The sequence below is a fragment of the Sinohyriopsis cumingii genome, chromosome 7 (assembly GCF_028554795.1).
Source record: "Sinohyriopsis cumingii isolate HCF-2022 chromosome 7, ASM2855479v2, whole genome shotgun sequence".
Lineage (NCBI taxonomy): Eukaryota > Metazoa > Mollusca > Bivalvia > Unionida > Unionidae > Sinohyriopsis > Sinohyriopsis cumingii.
This window is the reverse complement of record NC_142967.1, coordinates 90,349,867-90,372,733: the sequence shown is the minus strand read 5'-3', so window position 1 is coordinate 90,372,733 and position 22,867 is coordinate 90,349,867. Positions and strand designations below refer to the sequence as shown.

Genomic DNA, 22,867 nt, shown 5'->3' with positions numbered 1-22,867 from the left:
TATTTGATTTTTCTGGTCAAATTCAAAGAAATTAATGAAGATGATTATTTTTCCTACTATATACTGTAAGCGCATACTTATCATGGGAGATATAGTGTAATTAAGTACTAATGTAAGATTCTTGTCTACTCCATGAGTGGCTACCTTCTTCTCTGAGGTTCCATCAAAGTCGTATTCCCCATTTTCCATGGCACTGGCAAGTTTGTTCATGGTGCCCACGACAACACCAAATGAAGTCCTAAAATGAAAATTGGACACTGCAGATCATACAGGAAAACCATTACAGCTTCAAGCTATCATGAAAGTAAACCGCAAGGGAGCAAACAACTGTTTGGAATAGAGCAGTTTGGGTCTATTTGGTGAGTGATAAATTGTTTTGGGCCATTTGGTAAGTGATAAATGGAGGTAATGTTTATACATGTGGTGAAATAGATTGGTAGGTAAAACAATGGTTTGCTCTTGAAAGCTAGTGACTGTGGAAGCTGAACATTAGATTTCTGGCCTATTTCATGCCATGTACACTTAAGACCTCTGACTTAATTCATCAATTTTAGTGACAATGTATCTAGTCAAATTAGAGACTTGATTATACTTAATCCTAATTAAGGACTATGATGAGTAACAAAAGAAAGCTAAACTGTACCAGTCACACGACGATCAATGACAAAGATTTCTATGTATGGTATCAGTAAGCAAGTCATTCTTTGTATCTGCATCCTCATACACCAAGGGTTAACTCTATCTTGATTTACCTGTGGTGCATTCAAAGGTAAACTGTTTGTGTCTTGAATAATTCAAAAAGCTATTTTAGCCATTTTATTGATCTGATACAAACTGTTCAGAAAATTAAATCCCCATTTCCTCTTTGTCTCTTTATGGCATCTGCATTTTCTAAACTCACTAAAAACCCAGTACTTATGAGAGAAGCAGAGTTTGTCAGATCTGGATATTTAATGGGCACCCCATTGTAAGCGCGCAGGTCAAAGGTGTGCAGACAAAAGCGAGGACCGAAGTATGCCAGTCAAATGCGCGCCATCAAAAGTGGGCAGCATAAACTATAAGCCTGCAATCTTATTATGAATTTGATTGATAAATGTCTCATTTCGAATGAAATAAATTAATAGTTTGAATCACTGATTCCAGTGAGCAGACATCAAAGTGTGTACACTCTTAATACTGAGTAGAAATAAAGTACTGGTTTCAATCACTGAAACAATCACACTGAGCAAACATCAAAATGCGTATTTACACAGTAAAAGCCTAGAAAACTATAAATACCAAATTCATTTTGTAAAAATTTAAAAACCATATCTAACCATGGATAAGACTGAGTCGTAGAAGGAGATAGAGCATATAATAACTAATGGATATCAATATAGAAAAGACAGTAAATGCCGATGGCAGTGCATCATGGAGATGCTGTAAATGTGATTGTAAAGGGCGAATTAAGGTGATTGCAGTGGACCAAGCACTGTGCTTTCTGACCATAACCACGCTCCAGATCCGGACAGCAACAAAGCGAAAAGACCGTAGCAGAGATTCATAGAAGAGCAATGACCCGGTCTGCTGCGTGCTTTTGTCAGCACGCTTTTGTCTTGCGCACTTTTGTTGGTGCATGCTTTTGTCGGTGCGCTTTTGACATGTGCACTAACGACGGGACACCTATCTAATGTATCCAGTGTTTATGAGAGAAAGAGTTTGTCAGATTTGGATATCTAATTGATCCAGTCTTGATGAGAGAAAGAGTTTGCCAGACTTGGATATCTAATGGACCTAGTGCTGGTAAGAGAAAATGAGTTTGTCAGATTTGGACATATAAGTATGCATAACAGGACGATTATATTAGGAGTATTCCATTTTAACGAAAGTTAAAAAATGGTGCTCTCTGGAGGAAACTGATTAAATTTGAAATCAGAAATAGCAACTTTTTACCATTTCTGGTTACCCTGATTTTCCATGTCACTTACCTCAATCTTTCATAAGGCCCAGTGTCCTCCCTGTCAATTACCTCAAGCATTCAAAAGACTCAGTGTACTCCTGTCACGTACCTAAAGCATTCAAAAGGCCCAATGTCCTCCCTGTCACTTACCTTATACATTCATAAGGCCCAATGTCCTCCCTGTCATTTACCTCATGCATTCATAAGGCCCAATGTCCTCCCTGTCACTTACCTCATGCATTCATAAGGCCCTCAAGCATTCATAAGGCCCAGTGTCCTCCCTGTCACTTACCTCAAGCATTCATAAGGCCACCAAGCATTCATATGGCCCAGTGTCCTCCCTATACTTACCTCAAGCATTCATATGGCCCAGTGTCCTCCCTATACTTACCTCAAGCATTCATAAGGCCCAGTATCCTCCTTGCCATACACCTTGTCTGAGGCCTGATAAGATATCTCCTCCAGCTTTTTGGCCATCAGACCCTCAGCATCTGAAACCCAACAGTGGCATGCGTATTGAATGATGGTTTGCCTTCTGGTCAAAGCAGCTCAAGCCATTTTGAGACAAAGTTATAAGTACATTTCCTATCTTTGTAATGTCATCCAGTATTGGATGTTGGATAAACATTACCTGTAGAAACTTTAAAAGGACTTGATTACAGGATCATACCTATCTAATTTAGTTGAAATAATTAAAGCAGTTGTTAAGAAGAAAAAATTAATTTAAGAATTTATTTTCTAACATAAACTGTGGCTATAATGGCTGGTGGATCAGCATTTACAGGAACAGCATTTGCAAAAACTTTAAAGGCCTTTAAGACCGATGTTCCATGTTGAAGTCAAAACCAGCATCATTAAGTACACTAATATTAAGTAATTTCTGAATTAATATCTAGCATCATTAAGTACACTAATATTAAGTAATTTCTGAATTAATATCTTTACCAAACACCTGACAGCAGTACAAAGTGCAGCATAATGACATCACAGTAAACTGAAATCAAAATGGTTCTGAAGTGCATGAGCAAGTGTGGTGTGTAAATGAATAATGAAATGTATACACTGAAGATACAAGAAGACAAAGTACAATAGGTACATACAGTACCAGTTTTCTGTTGCCACTACAAAATACACATGATCTACAGCACCTTTCACTTTTGTTAATTTCATTATTTGCTGGAAGTCACCAATAGGGATATACATATCATTTGTAGTTCTATATCTGCAACAGACTCTTACACATTAAACTGAACTCTGTGAATGAAGCTTTTTATTTATAACCACAAATATCAATATTGTCAATATTTTTCCATATTTAAAATATCAATACTTTTGTAATGAAGATATTTAATATATAATTTTAAGTCTGGATACTGATCACATATGCTTATTCTTAAAAATTAGGAAAGGTCATACAACCCTATTATTTATATGAACAGTACTTATCATGCTAATTCAGGCAGTTCCATTAAAAAGTATACTTGGGACCCTGGGAAGTCACTATCAATATGGAGTAGTCACCCATAGAGTAAAAATTAGAATTTTGTATCATTATCATATGAACTCTCTCATTAATCAGAGTTCTCTGGGATATACTTTGCAGAAAAGAAGTGCCTTCCCTGGTTAACAGGTATGTTCAATGGAACAGCCCTTATCAAATTAGAAACAAAACCTGCTTCAGATGAACTGCTTGTCTACTTGCAGTTGATTCAATATTTTCACCTATATGTAATTACAATAATGTAATCTAGGTCCTAATATTAGAATTAAATACAATGCAGTTTCTGCTGTGCTCGTTTGAAATCATGTGACCAAATACACTGTGTATCTATAATGACTGAAATTGGTTCATGAACTTTAGGGACTGTATTTGCAAAGAAAAAAGCAACAGAAACAGGCCATTTCTGCCAATCACATTTATCTACATGTACATTTTTTGAGATACAAATTTTTCTATTCAAGGCAATGTTCTTAAGACTGCTTTCCTTTTGTATTTACTCATTTTTTAACCTGACAGTATAAATGATATCAATGAAAAGGTTTTGTTAAAAATTCTAAATCTGTGTGAGCAGTAAATCAATTCCTTATCACATAATTTATACAAAATTCCTGTTAGCAACTGATTAAAAATAAAAGAAATTTAGAATTAGATATCTAAAAATTATTTGCTTTATAACTTAGTATGAGTAGGCTTACAATCTATGTCTCCAGTCTCCTTGTACCATGTGACCATTACAATCTAAGTCTCCAGTCTCCTTGTATCATGTGACCATTACAATCTAAGTCTCCAGTCTCCTTGTACCATGTGACCATTACAATCTAAGTCTCCAGTCTCCTTGTATCATGTGACCATTACAATCTAAGTCTCCAGTCTCCTTGTACCATGTGACCATTACAATCTAAGTCTCCAGTCTCCTTGTATCATGTGACCATTACAATCTAAGTCTCCAGTCTCCTTGTATCATGTGACCATTACAATCTAAGTCTCCAGTCTCCTTGTATCATGTGACAATTACAATCTAAGTGTTCAATCAGATTTCACAAACCTGGTCAACAGGCTGATCAAAGGCAATGTTTTGTCAGACATGGATTACTTATGTCAGACTCTATTAAATGAAAGGTCATAGGCATGACAAATTTAAATAAAATTTGAGGATAATAGTTACTTATTCTCCATATTAAGTCTGCTACTTATAAAACCATCTACCCAATAATTGGTGACTGAAAATGCAGTGAACTCACTCACACTTGCTATATTAGTATACACACTTGCCCTCTTTAACATACTCATAATGTTGGAGTAGAATTCAATAGACCTGTCAGTTCTAACATTTACAATAAAAGGAAATGCTGGTTAAATGGCACAACTGCAGTGTCCCTTACAAGAAAATGGCCTACATCCTGTACAAAAAAAGGGAAACTTGGAAATTAAAAGATGATTTCTTCTCAGCTGGTGAGTCAACCGTGCCCAATATTTGGGATGTAATAAATAAAGCACATTTTATCAATGAAGCACATATCATACCTTAGCCCAAATCTTCCCCTTAATTTCATGTGAGCAATAATATACATTTTCATGGATTTATGGTTGAAAGGATGAAGTGGGAAAGCTTCTCATCATTTTGAGGTGAACGTATAAATAAAGAACTTTCAAAACTTGGTCTAAATGCCATTATGCAAGTTCTCCATTTGACTGAGATGGTATGCACACTATCACATTTGGCTAATGACAGTACAGGTTATGCTGCATTGGACCCAGTCCTCAGATATTTATAACATTTGTGCCTACCACCATTAGGTGAATGTGATACAGCATGTACCAGCTCAGAGGAATCAGATACAGTCTTTACTGCAAAAATGAAATGCAAAATTGCAAATAGGTATTAAGCCCATTTTCAAAATAATATGTCATCTTTTCGTGATAACAATTTTCATGTGCAAGGTGCACATGTAATACTTAAAAAAGAATTTGTGAATCTTTGAAGTCTAATCCAAGACAAATGCTTCTTGATATAAAGATAACAATCAAGTACTCCCTCCATAACAATACAAATCAATCACTTCCATCAATAAGGCATCATCACCCACAAATATGTGCACTCAATACTGTGAAACATATACCAGTGAGTAAAGACTTAGGACATTTCTTTTACTGTATTTTATGTATAACACAAACCTGAATGTGTTTGTGTGTGTGTGTTGTGTGTGTTTATGTGTGTGTCTGTGTGTGCAGAGCATAGACCAAGATTTGCTGTCATATAATATACCAGCAGATATTGGTTTATTATGGCCTGGAAATCATAAAACTCTTGAATCTGAGTTTGAGCTTGAGATCTTGTTTTGACCAATCACAAAATGATGTTACTTCTGGAAGTCTTTTTCTGAATGGCCGATAATTGGAACAAAATCTCAAACAAAAGCTCTGGTTCCACTCTGGGTTTCTGGAGCACCAGTGAAATTGGGAAGGCACAGGGCAAAGTTGTTTCCTCTACAATTCTCACAATTTAGAGAAAGTTAACATACAGCTACAGAATAGGGTACATTTACATGTCTTTTACCCACACCTATCCCTCTATAACTCGTGAGCAATGGGATCCATAAATGTTGAATGCAGCATAAGTGAAGGCAATAAAAAAAGTGAGGAATTCTAATTTTGGCTAACAGTAACGGTTGGGGGTGGGGAGTAATAGCAAATTTTATTTATACAAAAATTACAGCCTCCTTTATCCTACACAAATTATTGTGTAATGGATTTTAATAATACTTGATATTATATCTTCAGTTGTCCATTAAAGTTAATAAATGGATGACAGACTTCATACACCTGGTTGGCATGCAGTAGTCACAAATTCTTTGATCAGTAAAGTTTAAGTGGCATCCTCTCAGTATCAAAGCATGTGTACCAATCACTTGCAAATATAGATGAAGTAAAGCTTTATTGCAAAAATTACAATCCAGAAACAAATTACAGAACCAAGCCCATCAATATGTTTGCACTGGCTTAAATGTCACCATAATACTTCTTTGTTAATAGCATAAAATAATGACTGAGTACAACTCCATGTAATTGATACTAAAAATCAGTTGGCACATAGCAGCTGTACATGTCATGCTGGTCAAACAAAAATAAAACCAGTTATGAACGAAAAAAACAACAAATATGCAACTTTTATTAGAATCTGCAAGTTAATTTCACTACAAATCTTTAAGAATAATCCAATGATTAGACAAAGGCAAAAATATAATAGTGTGTGATATTAACAATAAAAAAGACCGACCTATAGCCATATCATATTGTGTTGTCAGTACCTTTCTTGTATTGCAATCAGCTGGAAACATTTAATCTGCTAATTAACTTGTGTCATCGTGTATAACAACCATAATGTTGTCAAGTTGTCAAAATAAGCCTGCATAGATGGCGAGAATACACTTTGAGATAAAACATGAATTTCACTTGGCAAGGGCAAGACTTTTAATTTGTATTTATTTCTAAAAGTGTTGTCACCAACATTTCCAATGGCTGATCTTTCAAAATACATTTATATTGTGTTATTTACTGAGAAATTATTTTTGTTAATATGATTTCTTATGAAAATATGTAGATTTCATGAATGTGAAACTCAGGAGTGGAACTTGAGAGTTTTAAAATGCACAGGCCTCGTATTCTCAAAATGTTTTGAGCGAGAAACTCAAGCTAAAAGTCAAGATACTTTTTGACAGTCTACAACTTTAATTTGAACAGAAAGTTAGAATCACAGAACTTTAAGATGTTTCATAACTTAGAGCATCTATGAGACTTTCAAATTTTGATGATGTAGGTGTACCCTAAATATTTTGAACAATATACTTGTATTTTCTAAGTTTCTTGCTCAAGATGCTTTGAGGATACAGGTTCAGGCCTGGAGAACATAAAAGTGAGTGTGATTTTGAGAATGATTTTTCATTCTTAGCCACTCAAAGTGAACATTGCAAAGGTAAAGTTCCTTGTAAATGACTGAGAAAAAAATCTCAATTTCAAACTCAGGCTCAGAAGGTTTATGATTTCTAGTCCAGTCTCAGTATTAATGAAACCCCTCAATGTGGTGCTTACTAAATTAAAAATTATCTTTGTCATAGATCTAACATTTGTTCAATTTTACAAAAAAAACTTTACATAATTAAGCGACAGTTGAATCTTTGTTACTGCACCTTTGAAGTCTCTTTTACCATATATACTTGCTTAAAGTTGGGTCAAACAGCAAACTGCATAGATGCATATCTGGATCTATATGGTCTGTTAGGAGCAATTAGTACAACAAACAACACAGACCCTGATCTATCTGTGCATTATATGATGGCAGATCAGGGTCTATGCTGACTGTAGTTGGATCCAACTTATAAATGAGAACATAACCATATTTCAATTAATTCATGTAATGTAGATACTGAAAAGTGTATTTAAATGTGCTTTGAGGGGTTTGATGAATACAGGGTAATGTCACTGTACAAACAGCATAGTCTCTAATCTGGCAGTGCATGATGTGCTTGCAGATCTGGCTCTGTGCTGTTTGCAGCAATGTTACACACGGTTAAATACAGTTTATCTCTTTCCCTGAAATCTTCATTAAAAGCATAACCACTTCAACACTCAGTTTAGATGGAAAGAGTCTGTTTCATCTTTCAGCAAAGCAAAATCACACAAGAATCTCCAGGCAGAGGAGCTTTAGTGCTAGGAAGCCAGATTTACCATCTTTTCTCTTACGGCCAAAGACATCATAGTATTCTACAAAAACAGACAAGTCCTTGAGGTGGTTTCAATAACAGTTACTTACTGATTATCCATAAAATGCAAGTTGGACATGCCAAACAAAAACATGTCCCAAAAGTAATAATGCTAAAAAAAGCCCAAATGTAGTCAAAGTACTGCCATGTTGTTGGACAATACAATACTTTGATCATATTTGAGTTAAAGAATGCACAGTAATGAACAAAAGTCCCTTGAAGGGACTGATGCTCCACTGAGTGTAGAGAATTTCCAGGAACTGATGATACCACTACTTCTACCTTGTAATTGCTTACTGATGAAACTATCACAGCTATTCTTCAGCGATAACAAGCATTACAAATCAGCTGCTGTGGCGCAAATATTGGATGTCAGACTGGCAGCATTTTCAGTTAAAACAAATTATACATCATTAGAAGTCTTTTGGTGAAAAATTCAATGGGAGTAGTAACAAGATTTGTAACACAGTCATCATGGCAGCCATACTGGATTAAAAAATGGCACTATTTTCTTTTAGAACCAACCAGGTATGATAAGAAGTGTACTTGTGAAAATCCTATGATAATATAGCCATCCATTTGGGAGGAGTAGAGATAACAATATTTTCAAGATAGCCACCATGGATGCCATTTTGCTTGTTAGTCTTTTTCAATAAGGACCAACTAGACACTGTAAGAACTTCCATGATGTAAACCCTATGTCAAAATGACTTTCCATTTTAGGATTTTCAAGATGTCCACATACTGGATGTCATTTTAGTACTACTGTAATTTTGGATGAGCAAAACAGTATAGGAAGTTTTTTGATGAAACTTCCATGCTGATATGAACATTCACTTAGGAGAAGTGCTGATGACAGCATTTTGCACGTTGATCACTATGTCAGAAGTGCTGATGATAGCATTTTCATGTAGGATTAACTAGACATCATCAACAGACTTCTGGTGAAAACATAAAGTCAATATGAATTTCCATTCAGAATCAGTACTGATACAAAGCTTTTCATAGTAGCCACACTGGATCTCACAATAGCAGTGTTTTCAATTAGCACGAATATTTTGGTGAAAACCCCATTTATGTAAGACTATCCATTCAGGAGAAGTAATGATAAAAAAGATTTTCAAGATTTCTGCTGCGGTGGCCATACCAGATGTCCGATTGGAACCATTTTCATTTTAAGACTAACTGGGTATCATAAAAAGTCTTTTGGTAAAAACTAGAGGTGAAACGATACATCTATGCCATTTATCGATATGATTCATGATACACAGCTTGCGATACGATACATATCGATACAAATATGAAGTTGATGGTCTATCCATCATTGTAAGGTAGGTGGTGCCCTTTCATGTATGTTGACATTCTTTGTTGTATTTCCAGTAAACAGACTACAGACAGACATATAGTTATATATTTATATGCAATTATCATTCATGAGAAGGTATCAATAATACTCTGAAACAGACTGCTTTTTGATTGCAGTGAGTTTTATCCAAAGTTTAAGGCTTTTTAATAGTGGCTTGACTTAACTCCCACTGTTTTGTAGAACATGGATGATTTGAAAATATATTATAACCAATTTCATGTCTCAGTTACACTAAGAAGATATTACGAAGTTATCTTTAAAACAGAAGAAATAATGCAATTTCCCTGAGCAATGAAAATCCCCCACAGAAAAATACAGGTATGGGAATAAGGTTGAATACCTCAAAAATCTATCACATTTTATTTCCTGCAGATGCAAAAGACTGCTGCAGCCACAGGCACTTTTATTTGTTAGTGAAGAAGGAAAAACTATTGACTACACCCAGTCCTATTCTACAATTTTCTTTTAACTTACACAAAGTGATAGACTTGAGCAGTTTGAAATCTGCCCCATCACTCATTCTATGCTACCGTAATTTCATTGATTCCATCAGCACCTTCATTCAGTAGTTAAATATCTCTGCATAAAAAAGAGAGATTCCAATTTTGTTTCCCATGTACAAATTAAGGAGAGATGATGACAGTATTTTATCTTAAGGGAGACCTCCCAATTTATCAAAGAAAAAAGGAGAGGAAGAAATTGTCATAGGTCAATATTTATCTAAACTTCAATATCTGTCTCTCGTTCTTATTGTTCCACTTTCTTATAGCTCTATTGAAATCAACATCTTTGACAGATGTCACCTTTAGCTGTATAAGCAGTAATTATTTCTGAGCATACTTTGCTCCTTTTCTTTGTATCAATATTGTTCTGTGCTTCTTTCTGAAAAGCATATACATACTAGCTTTGTCAGCTTGGATATGTCGGGAGACTGATCTTTGTGACTGTTATGTACAATTTTCCAGAGATCACAGATATTATCTTCTGGATACATCTGCTCCAAAACAGGATTTTTCACCAACATAAACTTCCTTTGTTTAGTCAGTAGTTTACTGACTACTATGCCGAATTTCTTATCCGTTCCATAATGGTATATAAAGATATTTAGTCCATCAATGTTTGTGCAGACAGAGTTATTAAAATAAATATCTGTCCTACTTAATTGCATTTGTTAACCCATATTTTATTCAATTTATCTTAACCGGGATATGGATAAATGTATACAGTTTTGTTGCATATGATCCGCAGGGCAAATTGGATTAATTGAAAAAATGAAAAGTGCATTATACTTTTAAATTGTCTGTAATTTAATTAGGATTAGTATTCTGCCCTTTGTACATTTAATTTCGAAATACCACTGAAAGGGTCATTCAGTCTATTTTATGTCTGTTCAGAATGTACATCATATTCATGTTTAGCACCATTTCGGGTTCAAAATCACTAACTGGTGTCTCCATTAACACTTTCCCAGCTCCAATAAACTGATATACTTCATAACTTTAAAAATTATTGTCGTCATTAGTATCATCAGCAAGTATCTGCTGAACTAAATCTTAATGAACGACGCCAGGAATCAGACATTTTGGGTTTTCTAGGAATTCTGTATTTTAGACATGCATTTATAAACCTTTCTTCATGAAAGGTTCAAACTACGCCATAATTTGTATTCCTGGGCACGTTGTTCTAATCAAATTTAGTTTCACAACCATTCATGTCATGCTTGAAGAATCCAGATGTGGAACAGCTGCTATCCAAAAACAGATGTCTTGACAAGAATGGTTAAATAAAAAAATGTATACTTTGCAGAGTACATTTTTATGTGGGACTTTTAATGAATTTGCAGGAGTTTTCATGTTTCGCTGTTCTCGAAATGTGTGAATTTGTACAAATTTTGCATGATTTGCACAATGGCATACACTGACAGCATCTCCGCTTAAGAACTTGACATATCTAATGACTTTCCCTCGAAGTCTCTCTTTTGCTCTGCCAATACTTACTGTTTGTCATCCAGAGAATAAGCTATATTGATTTCTGATTGGTGGTTATTGTGTAACCTGGAGTGGAACAAGCAATAACCACAAATGAGAATTCAATGTAACATATTTCAACATGCAACACACTGAAGTGTAGCTTTCAAATCATCCAAAGGAATCAAGATACAATTCAAAGTAGAAACTTTGTGTGAAAGTGGTTTTTAAATGATGAGTAAAGTACTTTGTTATACACATTTGGGATGTATTGTATATGCTGAACATACTTCTGGGTTAAGATAATTAGCTTGATGGGGGGGGGGCAGATTAAATGCCATGTCACTTTGCGTTAACGTGTAGATGGGAAGTGGGTATTCTCAAATTTCTTTTTTGTTTTTACTTATTAACATGAATGCCTGTGACTGCAAATGCTGTTTCAGATGGATTATAATTTTACAAAATAACAAGGCAACTAATAATAATTATTCATGACTGCTGAAGACTAAAATAATATGCATACAGAAAGTATCATTTTGTATCGAATCTCCGTCTCTTGTACAGATATGTGTAATGCTTCAGCAAAGGTATCGAGGCATCAATAAATCGATGAATCGTTTCATCCCTAGTAAAAACCTTATGTAGATATAATCATCAATATAGGAGGAGTAGCAATAAGATTTTCAAGGTGGCCACCGTGATGACCATAATGGACATCAGACTGACAACATTTCCATTTAGGACCAAACAGACATCATAAGAAGTCTTTCAGTAAAACCCCCATGTTGATATGACCATCCCATTCAGAAGGAATAGAAATAATACGATTTTCAAGACAGATTGGTCTCGTTTTCCTTTATGGCCATCTTGACACCACAAGAAGTCTTTTATCGAAAACCCCATACTGACATAACCATCCATTCTGATGGAGTTGCAATAACAAGATTTTGAAGATAGCCACTGTGTAGGCCATAACAGATGTACAGATGGCACCATTTTCATTCAGGACCAACTAGACCAATGGATGAAAGTGTGTGTGAAGTTTTTTAGCAATCCTCAAAGTAGTTTAGAAGGAGTTATCAAAAAGCAACCAGACAATTGGATGAATGTGTGTGTAAAGTTTTATAGCAATCCTCAAAGTAGTTTAGGAAGAGTATCAAAAACCAACTTGACCAATGGATCAAAGTGTGTGTAAAGTGTTATAGCAATCCTCAAAGATGCTTAGAAGGAGTATCAAAAACCAACTTGACCAATGGATGAAAGTGTGTGTAAAGTTTTATAGCAATCCTCAAAGTTGTTTAGGATCACAAACAAACTGCTGCTAATGGACAGATGGATGAAAGAACATCCCTATGGGCTCTTTTGGTCTATGACAAAATGAGCTGACAAGAGACCAAAGTGGGCCTGATATTACTCCCCAAGCATACAGTGTGGTCTAAAGAGCTAATGTAGTAACAAGGCAGTTGGAAGACACCCATGCCATCACCACTTGCAGCTATTTGGTAGAATTTGGTGGTATTTTTGACTATTATTTCTGTTTCAATGTGGCTTACATGGTTCATTTATATCTTTTATATGAATGCAAATGTATTCATTATAGGATTCTACTTACCACATTTGGTCTGATATAGCAAGGTAAATTATGGAAAATAATTATGTGATCATTGTTTATATATATATATATATATATATATATATATATATATATATATATATATATATATATATATATATATATATATATATATATATATTAGTAACAACAGCCATGCATGATTCAAATTAAGTATCAGCTGTAGGTTTTCTGTGCAGCTGCTATAAAAGCCCCACCATTGCTAGGTGAGCCAACTAAGAATTTTTTTTAACACAGCCAAGTTAGATCCAAATTGACTGGGTTGTTCCAGAGAATTCAAAAATAGTTTTCGATTTTAGTTGCTATGAAAGCCACCCAAAACATACTTTTGGAAAAGAAAGTCCTCATGAAAATTTCTGCCAAGTTTGAATGAAATTTTACAGAATGCTGAAAATAGAAATGTTTATGACCAACAGTCATTAGACAAATCACACTGGACACCAGGGCATGCCATTAGCATGTTAGCCATACAAATGATTTTCTAAAAGGAAGCTTTAACAACTATTTCCATCAGTTAAAGCACACATACCCCCCAAAACAAACCATTAGTTTTGGCAAATTACTTTAAGCTTAGCTTTAGTCAACATTGTCTCCATGTTTAATCTTTAATGAATATTGTTTCCATGTGTTATTTTTAGTCAACATAGTTTCAAAGTTTTATCTTGAGTCAACACTGTTTCCATGTTTTATCTTGAGTCAACACTGTTTCCATGTTTTATCTTTAGTCAACACTGTTTCCATGTTTTATCTTTAGTCAACACTGTTTCCATGTTTTATCTTTAGTCAACACTGTTTCCATGTTTTATCTTTAGTCAACACTGTTTCCATGTTTTATCTTTAGTCAACATTGTTTCCATGATTTTCTTTTCACCACACATACATCTGATTTTGCTGTTCTTTTGGTTTCAATACAAAGGAAACAGAAGCCAAGGTCACAATGGGGCATGACATAGTTCTGGATCACTCCTATAGTGTCTTGCATTGTTTTCTTTTTAGAAGTTTCTGCACTTAATTTGTTATATGCAAACGAAATTTCAGGAATGTAACTTATTGACCTGCACATCTGAGATAAAAATCTAGTTTATTCTGTTCTGTCTTCAGTGTTGCTCATCACTGTATTGGCAAATGGACAGGCATTTGTTCAGAATACAATACATTTTAATATATCAATTCAATTAAAATGTAAATAAATAATGGCTGTAACATGCAAAACCATTTTTTCAAATGAAATTTCATCAAATATTATTAAGACTTCAAGAATAATGAATCAAAAATGCTAATGCATAACAAATGTTTACAAATTTCATCCATGCTCAAACATTCACAGAACTGTTCAGATTCTGTAAAATAGTATAACTAAAGATAATAGGAAATTTCTGTATGCTGTATGTTTAAACCAACTATCATTACATGTATAGTCTAACAAGCATGACCTATCTGACCTTTCATTTGATTAGGTATCTAGGCATTAGTCTTCTGTAGGACAAGGTATCTTTATACTTGCTTATAAATCAAGTCAATCCACAAACTATACAGACCCAGATCTGCTACTGTATAATGTACAGGCAGATCTATTATGAGTCAAGTCCAATCGCAAACTATATAGACAGAGATCTGTTACTGACAGATCTAGGTCAATGCAGTCTGTTAGGAGTAATCAGTTGAATGAAAAACATTGACCCCAATCTGCTGGTACACTATATATTTTCAGATTGGAGGCTATGTTGTCTGCAGTTGGACTTGGTTTAAAAGTGAGTATGTAAGGAATACACAAGTATCATGCATTCTGGATGCGCATGAAATAATTCCATATATGCAAGATGCAAACACATCAGTACCTACTGTTCCAGCAGACTTGACCCTCATAAATATGCCAAGGTCAGCAGACAGGTGATTCTTGCTGACCTATACCTTGCAATCTGTGCAATATACATGTTCTATACTAACAGTTAGTCATAATACTCATTGATAAACTAATTTCTTCTAGTTAGATCTGGTATATGACAACTTAATTAACTGTGCCAGAACAAATGAAAACGTGTTTTGGCCTAAATTATACTTCTGAGAGCAGAAGTTTTTAAAAGTGCATTTAGTATTACAGCCTTCTCTCATATTAGGGATCTACATGTCTGAAGCATTAGGTCAAAAATATAAATAAATGCTAATAATATAAAAAAAGCTTTGGATATATTACAGCTGTATGTGACTGAAAAGATGAAACATGAGCTGTTTGTAAAATATTTACAAGTTTACAGGCCAGGATAACTTTGTAAACTAGATCTATATTTTCAGTTATTATTTGACCAGCTAAAAGACCAAACAAGAGATCTCACAAAGCTGATTCATCTGACAACATCATGCAATTACACTTCAGTCAGTATTATAGGAATGTTGTTTTCTGTAATGATGTCTACAGTTTCAAGTTGAAATGAAATTTGTATTCTACATGATGCATTATATAACATATATCAAAATGAGAACTATACCATGTACAACCTTTTTAATGCTACAAAGGCAACAAACACATAGCTGATGCAATACTAATGTAGTTTCAGACAAATTTGTTGATACAATTTTGGGTATCAGTACAGTACATAACATATATTTCGTGTTGCTGAAATTTATCCTTTGATGACATATTTTATGTTGATCTATTTTTTAAAATTATTTTCCATCAATGACAAATAGCCAATTACAAAAATTGACTGAAAAATTTAATCTTGTCGTAATATGTGCATTTATTTTTAAGCATAGTTATATGCATTTGTACCTACAGATTAATCCAGACTGAGAAAATGTTGTCATTCCAATGTTGCAGGAATAAAATACAAAATTCAAAATGGATTTTACTGATGCCTTAACATCATCAAATTTTATTTTCAATGGACATATCTTAATGATGACCTTTTCCTTGTACTTACAGGTATTCATTTACTAAAATCTTACCAAATGGGAAATATCACTACAATTACCTCAAAGTCACTTGCAGTGAGACAAATTTATTCAAGATGCACCAGAAAGAGAAATGATATTACCTATGAAAAATAATGTTACATTTTAACCATTCTGGCCTGCAGATCATAAAACTCTGAGTTTGCAAATAAGCTTCCAGTCAGCCAATCGGAAATAACCTTTGAACATATCATTGTTTGTGATTGGTCAAAACAAAAACTCAAACTCAAAGTGTTTTATGACATCCTGATGAGGCACCAAGATTACAAAGAATTCTAACACTGAGACTCAACTAAAACTACTGATGTCTGATTGGTCAATAATTTGAAAATTATCCTGTCAGATGTAAGAATTCTAACACTGAGACTCAACTAAAATTACTGATGTCTGATTGGTCAATAATTTGAAAATTATCCTGTTAGATATAAGAATTCTAACACTGAGACTCAACTAAAAATACTGATGTCTGATTGGTCAATAATTTGAAAATTATCCTGTCAGATGCAAGAATTCTAACACTGAGACTCAACTAAAAATACTGATGTCTGATTGGTCAATAATTTGAAAATTATCCTGTCAGATGCAAGAATTCTAACACTGAGACTCAACTAAAAATACTGATGTCTGATTGGTCAATAATTTGAAAATTATCCTGTCAGATGTAAGAATTCTAACACTCAAAATGCTGACATCTAATTAGTTTGTTGATCTGAAGATATCCATTCAGATGTAAGAAATCCAAGTTGAGACTGTAAGTGGTGAGAGAAGATCTGTAATCATGTTCAAGTTTTTTTTAATTTGAAATTTGTAACCTTTAAAAAATTGTATATGGCATTAAGAAATACAACTAGGATTGCACATAGTATTCAAAAATGCAGTAAAATACTAAAATGCATGCATCAGGTTTACCCTTGTACTTCTTGAAGTCCATGCTCCCATCTATTCAAAACACAACCAAGTAGCAACAAAAATTACAATGATGAATTAAAAAAAAAAAAACCCACAAGGCTTCGTAATGAAAAAATATTGCACCGACATAAATATTTCAGTGCTTAGAACCTGCAATTCAAAGTAATAAGTTATTTTAATGCAGTGTGTTAATATCAGGGTTGTAATTTCTTTCAACTTGAGACAAATAATACAGCAAAAGCAAACAGTGAGTAAAAATGAAAATGAAAATTCTAAAACTTAAAATTTAAACATTCATGATTTACCTTATCCAATATGAAATAAGAGAACCTTACAGCTGAAACAAATTTACTGGGTTTTGCTATCAAATAAAAAAAAATTCCTCTTCATTAATTACTTTTGTATGTGAAAAGAATTCTTGATTATCAATACAATTTTGGCATTGGATTTGCTAGTATCTGATTTCTGTCAAGGTATCACTCCCCTTTTAGTAATGCAGTTTCCATGTTTACATCAATGAAGAATTCTGTGGAATGCTATTTCTCACCTGTCTGGTCAGGGCATAAACCAAAAACCTTGCAAAGTTGCTAGAGCAAGAAAAATATGTCACTGTGACCTACTTTTACTCATGGTGAATAATACACTCCAAGATGAATACATCAAGTTTCATATTATTACTGAACAATGGTATCAGAGACAATGAATTACAATGCTTAACATTAACACTGGAGCATGAATAGTAGTTAATTGTGACCTACATTTATCCATGACAAATAATACTCTTCTAGATGAATATATTCATAAATTTTCACACAACAGTGTCAGAGAAACTGAGGAAACGGCAAAATCTTAATGTTGATGCCTACACCAACAATAACAGTGTTGTCAGAAAAGCAAGTTCTCTATGTTGGCACTAGTAGGACATGATTGACTGGAAATTATTGGCAACTCAAGGACATGGACCATTGGTCAAAGTATGCAGCCTTGAACAAAACATACTGTGCATAAATTATTTTCATCAGACTTAGCAAGACCATGACCTCTGAGCTTTAAATGAGAGAATCCATAAGTTTCATTATTATTCTAACTGCAAGTCACTCAGAAAGTTTGGTCAAGGAACTTACTCTTGACCAAAAGTTCTAGCAAGACCAATTTTTGACCTGAAATCATTAGGCCTCTTTCAAGCCCTCCAAAAGCTTTGGTCATGGTATGTGCCCTATGACAAGTTATTATGCATAAACCATTTTCTTTTCTTCACCTTGACCCATGACTTTTTGACCCCTAAAACAAAATATTTTTCATTACCCCAAGTGCAATCCATACACGAAGGTTTTATCTATAAAGTTTGATCCAGGTATGTGAAGTAGAAATAATGTCACAGTGCAGAAACCACTTTTCTTCTTTCAGTCAGTGACCTTCACCTTTGACCAATTGACTCCAATAACTTATCCTTAAAGTCTGGTGAAGGAAACTGCTGTCAGCTGAAGTTATTCTGCAGAAAGGAAAAACACTGACAAAAGATGGACATGGTTCACTGTGATTCTGTAGCCCAAAAAAAGTCAGTGGTAACATTTTGAGCTGAAAAGTGTGAGCATTTTCTCGATAACCTTATCATTTTTTGTCATGTTAATTAAAACCAGAGGTAATATATTCAAGTCAATCTGATTTGTTGAATTCTTGTTCTTAAAGTTTTAGTGGTAAAATTTAGCAAAGCACACATGTGGAGTGACACCCCAAATGGTTCTAAATTTATTTTCATATGATGAGAAAAGGAGTTAAACATTTATTTATTCATTCTAACAAAGGCTGGGAGATGAGGACACAAGATATTAGATTAATTCCATATTGGATAATTCAGCATTATGGCTGGACAAAAATAATACTGGATGAGAATGCCAGGGCATAAGGAAAATTATCTAAAATTATTTTGTTTAAAATGTCTTTCTGATAAATTTTTAAAGAAGATGAGAGTAAAATTAAAGACAACAGCATTTTACTACAGGTGTAGCAGCAGATTAGCCATACATACATCCTGGAATGTGGTTATCTTTAGTACTGTATGTACATTGCTTAAGAAAAATAATTCTTAGAATTAGCTGATGTGCTGTGACATCAGTGCATATACCCTTTTGGAAGGAATTATGAAACAATGTTACCATCTGTACTCGCTTATAAGTTGAGTCTAATTGCAAACTTCACAGACCCAGATCTGCTGTTGCATAATGTGCTGGCAGATCTAGGTCTTTGCAGTTTGTAAGGAGTAATCAGTAGAACACACAAAATATATCCCGATCTGCAGGTGCAATATGCTATGGCAGATCAGGATCTTTGTTTGCAATCTGACTTGACTTATAAGCAAGTAGAGATGGTATATACAATTTATATCACTCCAATATTAAAGTATTAACAGACAATCATGAAATGTCAGGTTAGCTATTATCATTATTCTTTGGAAAGTTTGATTTTCCTCAAAACAATCTTTCGGGACATTCTTAATTGTGCTGTAAAATCATGATTGTATTAGGCAGTATTTTATTTTATTTTATTTTATTCTAGTCCTTGAATTAACAGATTTCCACACAAAAGTTCTATATTACAAGTCCCAGCATGAACTTAACTGGTTTTGTTCAATTTTCTTCCCAAGTAAGTGCTCTATTAGCTTATACGAGAAATGAGTTACTACTCATTTTCTGTGTGAATGTACACAAAACACATCAGAACATAAATGATACACAGCTGAAATCAACATAACAAATCTGTTACTTCAATCAATTATACACTTTGGATTGTCAACATGTATGAGCATAAAACAAAAAGAAAATTTGTTTCTTCTGAGAAATAACATACTTCATATTGAAGGGGAAAGCTATAGTATTTGCACCCAGTCAATTAAATGTAAGTTGTTCATTCGATGCAAGCAAATATTTTGTCACATATCAAGAAAAATATCAAACTTCATGCAATCAGAATAAAATTAAGCAAAACAATTAAGCAAAAAGCAATCTACCAGTGAGCAAATCTTAATTTACCAAAATTTGCAAGTTTAATATGCTCAACTTTGTATTATTTACAAAAATATTATTGAAATAAAATGATTGGTGCAATGAGATTGTAATAGTGTTAAACTGTTTACAGACACAACATGATTTAAATTGATGCACCTGAATGTACAATCAATTTATTGTGGTTTGTCTGAATGTGAAATACATGGTTATTTCATTATTCATGATAATTAAATAGCCAAACACAGATGGCAGAAGATTTATATGAATAATCACTTTATAAATCCTTATGGAAAAATTCCCAAGCTAATGAATATCATATATCCTTGCTTATAGGTCAGGTGTAACTTCACACTGCATAGACATAGATCTGTCCTTGCATAAAATGCCAACAGATTTGGGTCTATGGTGAGTGCTTTAGACCACTTGGGGCCCGAATATGTATTGTAATATCCACAATAATGTACAACTCTTTTGCCTATTTAAGATATATTAAAAAAATAGTGAGAAGTTTCAATTTACATGCAGTTTCAGTTTCATATCCACTTAAACAAGAGTTCCTCGAAGGGACTGATGCCCTACTGGCTGAAAAGAATTTCCAAGAATTCAAGATCAAAGCATTTCTTCCTTATAACTGCTGAGTGTTGAAACCATTTCTGATATTCTTCATTGATAACAAGAACTTAATATTTGCTGTTATACTGGTTATATGAGATATCACCTTAGCACCATTGTCATTTAAACCAAATAAGGCATCATAATAAGTCTTCATCTGGAAAGCCCAGGCAGACATGACTGTCATTTTCTTTTGAGTAATGATAGCAAGATTTGTAAGGTGGGTGCTATGGTGGCCACATTCAATATCAGATTTGCACCATTTCTGTTTAGTTTCAACTAGACAAAATGAGAAATATTTTGGTGAAAACACAATGTTGATTTGACCACCCATCTTGAAGTAGGGATAACATGATTTCAAGATGGTCATTGTGGCAGTCATATTAGAAATTAGATTGACACCATTTTCATTACCACAATCAAGATATCAGAGTAAGTCATGACAGTTCATTCAGGAAACAATAACAGGATTTTGAAGATGGCCACCATGGCAGACATAGTGAATGTCTGAATGGCACTATTTTCAATTAGGACGAACTAGATAATATAGGAAATTGTTTAGTACAAACCGATGTTGATACAATCCTCTCTTCAGAATTTTTAAGATGGCCAGTGTAGCAGAATACTGGATATCAAATTGGCATCATTTACATGCTGGACCAACTAGAAACCATAACAAGTCTTCTGGTGAAAACCTATGACATTACTACTTTTTCTTCAGTAATATCAATAACAAGATTTTCAAGATGGTCATTGTGGTGGCCATAATGATCACCACATTGGCACCATTTTCAACACTAGGACCAACAAAACATCATAAGAAATGTTTAAGTGAAAACCCCCATGTTGATGTGACCATCCATTCAGACGAAATAGCAATAACAAGATTTTCAAGCTGGCCACTTTGGCAGTCACATTCGACATCACATCAACACCAATTTCATTTAGGACCAACTAATCATCATAAAAAGGCTTTTAGTTGTATAAAAAAACAGGAGGAATAACAAGATCTTGAAGATGGCAGCTATGGTGGCCATATTGGCCATCACTTTCATTTAGGACCACATAGACATTATATGAAGTCTTCTGGTGGTCAATACAACTTTATATTCTGGAGTAGTAGGAATAACAAGATCTGTAAGGATAGCCTCTGAGGTGGCCATATTAGATATCAGATCTTCACCATTTTCATGTGAAATCAGCAAGACATCATCAAAAGTCTTTTAGTGGATGATATGACCAGCCATTCAATGAATGAGTAATGATACCAAGATTTTCAAGATGGCTGCTAAGGAAACCATATTGGATATCAGAACACCACCATTTTCATTTAGGACGAGTTAGACATCATAAAAAGGGATCTCTTAGTGAATACCTCATCTTGAAAGTCAATCTATTCAAGAGGAGTAGTGAAACTAAGACCATCACATTCCATGCTGATATGACCATCAATTCAGGGAGTAGCAACCATCTCATAAACTCTTCTAGTCTACAACCACTAGAGCAAAAAATGAAAGAAGTTTGTTTTCTTTCTAAACACAATAAATATTTCATTCCAGTTTTTCTGCTTGTGTCACTTTTTGTGCAAACAGAATAAACTTACGACCTCTATACTTTCCTGAATGACTATGAAAGATAGAAATCAAAACTTGTTATTCTGTGAATGAAGAAAGTAATATATTGTCTTTAAATTGCAAGGTAAATCCTGATGTGCTGGAATTTAATGAAAGAAACCTAGGTCACTCATTAGAAATTTAGATATGACCCAGATGAGTGCATTTGTTGCTTATTAATATCAACCCTTCACAAACACAATCGATGCATACCTTCCAACCAAATATTAACTGAAACATGAAGTATGACTGATAATTACAAAACAAGACTGAATTAAATCATGAAATCATGACAAAGAGACAAAACAATGGTGATTAAGCAAGCATACTTGAAAATTAAAATGTGACTTTGCAACAAATGATGATGAATCTACTAAAGGATTACTATGACACCATATCTATAAACATACCTTCAGATTTCTCTGTGTAAAAAACATTGTATTATATAATGTTTACTCTAGTGTGCTATATTCTACACAGATTCCTTTAAGAAGACAAGAGACACTGAAAATTCAATTTTACAAATGGATTGAAAGTACAGTTATTTAAAGAGACTGCATATTTGTTAAGAACTTTGAACTGAAAGTTGGATGGAAAACATCTTAGTTTT

At 33.9% G+C, this 22,867-nt stretch overlaps 1 protein-coding gene across 4 annotated transcripts in view; it reads right to left on the bottom strand.

Annotated features, from left to right (window-relative positions):
* The window catches only part of LOC149795689 (dynactin subunit 1-like), a 128,595-nt gene that overhangs the window by 29,097 nt on the left and 76,631 nt on the right, over positions 1-22,867 (bottom strand). For 3 of the 4 annotated variants that reach the window (XM_089965559.1, XM_089965561.1, XM_089965560.1), the window contains 3 exons: positions 17,028-17,057; positions 2,331-2,430; positions 145-238 (listed from right to left, as the gene is read on the bottom strand). In XM_089965559.1, the coding sequence (XP_089821685.1) occupies positions 145-238; positions 2,331-2,430; positions 17,028-17,057 (224 nt within the window). The remainder of the gene's footprint in view (positions 1-144; positions 239-2,330; positions 2,431-17,027; positions 17,058-22,867) is intronic. The other variant, XM_089965562.1, reaches the window with a different exon arrangement.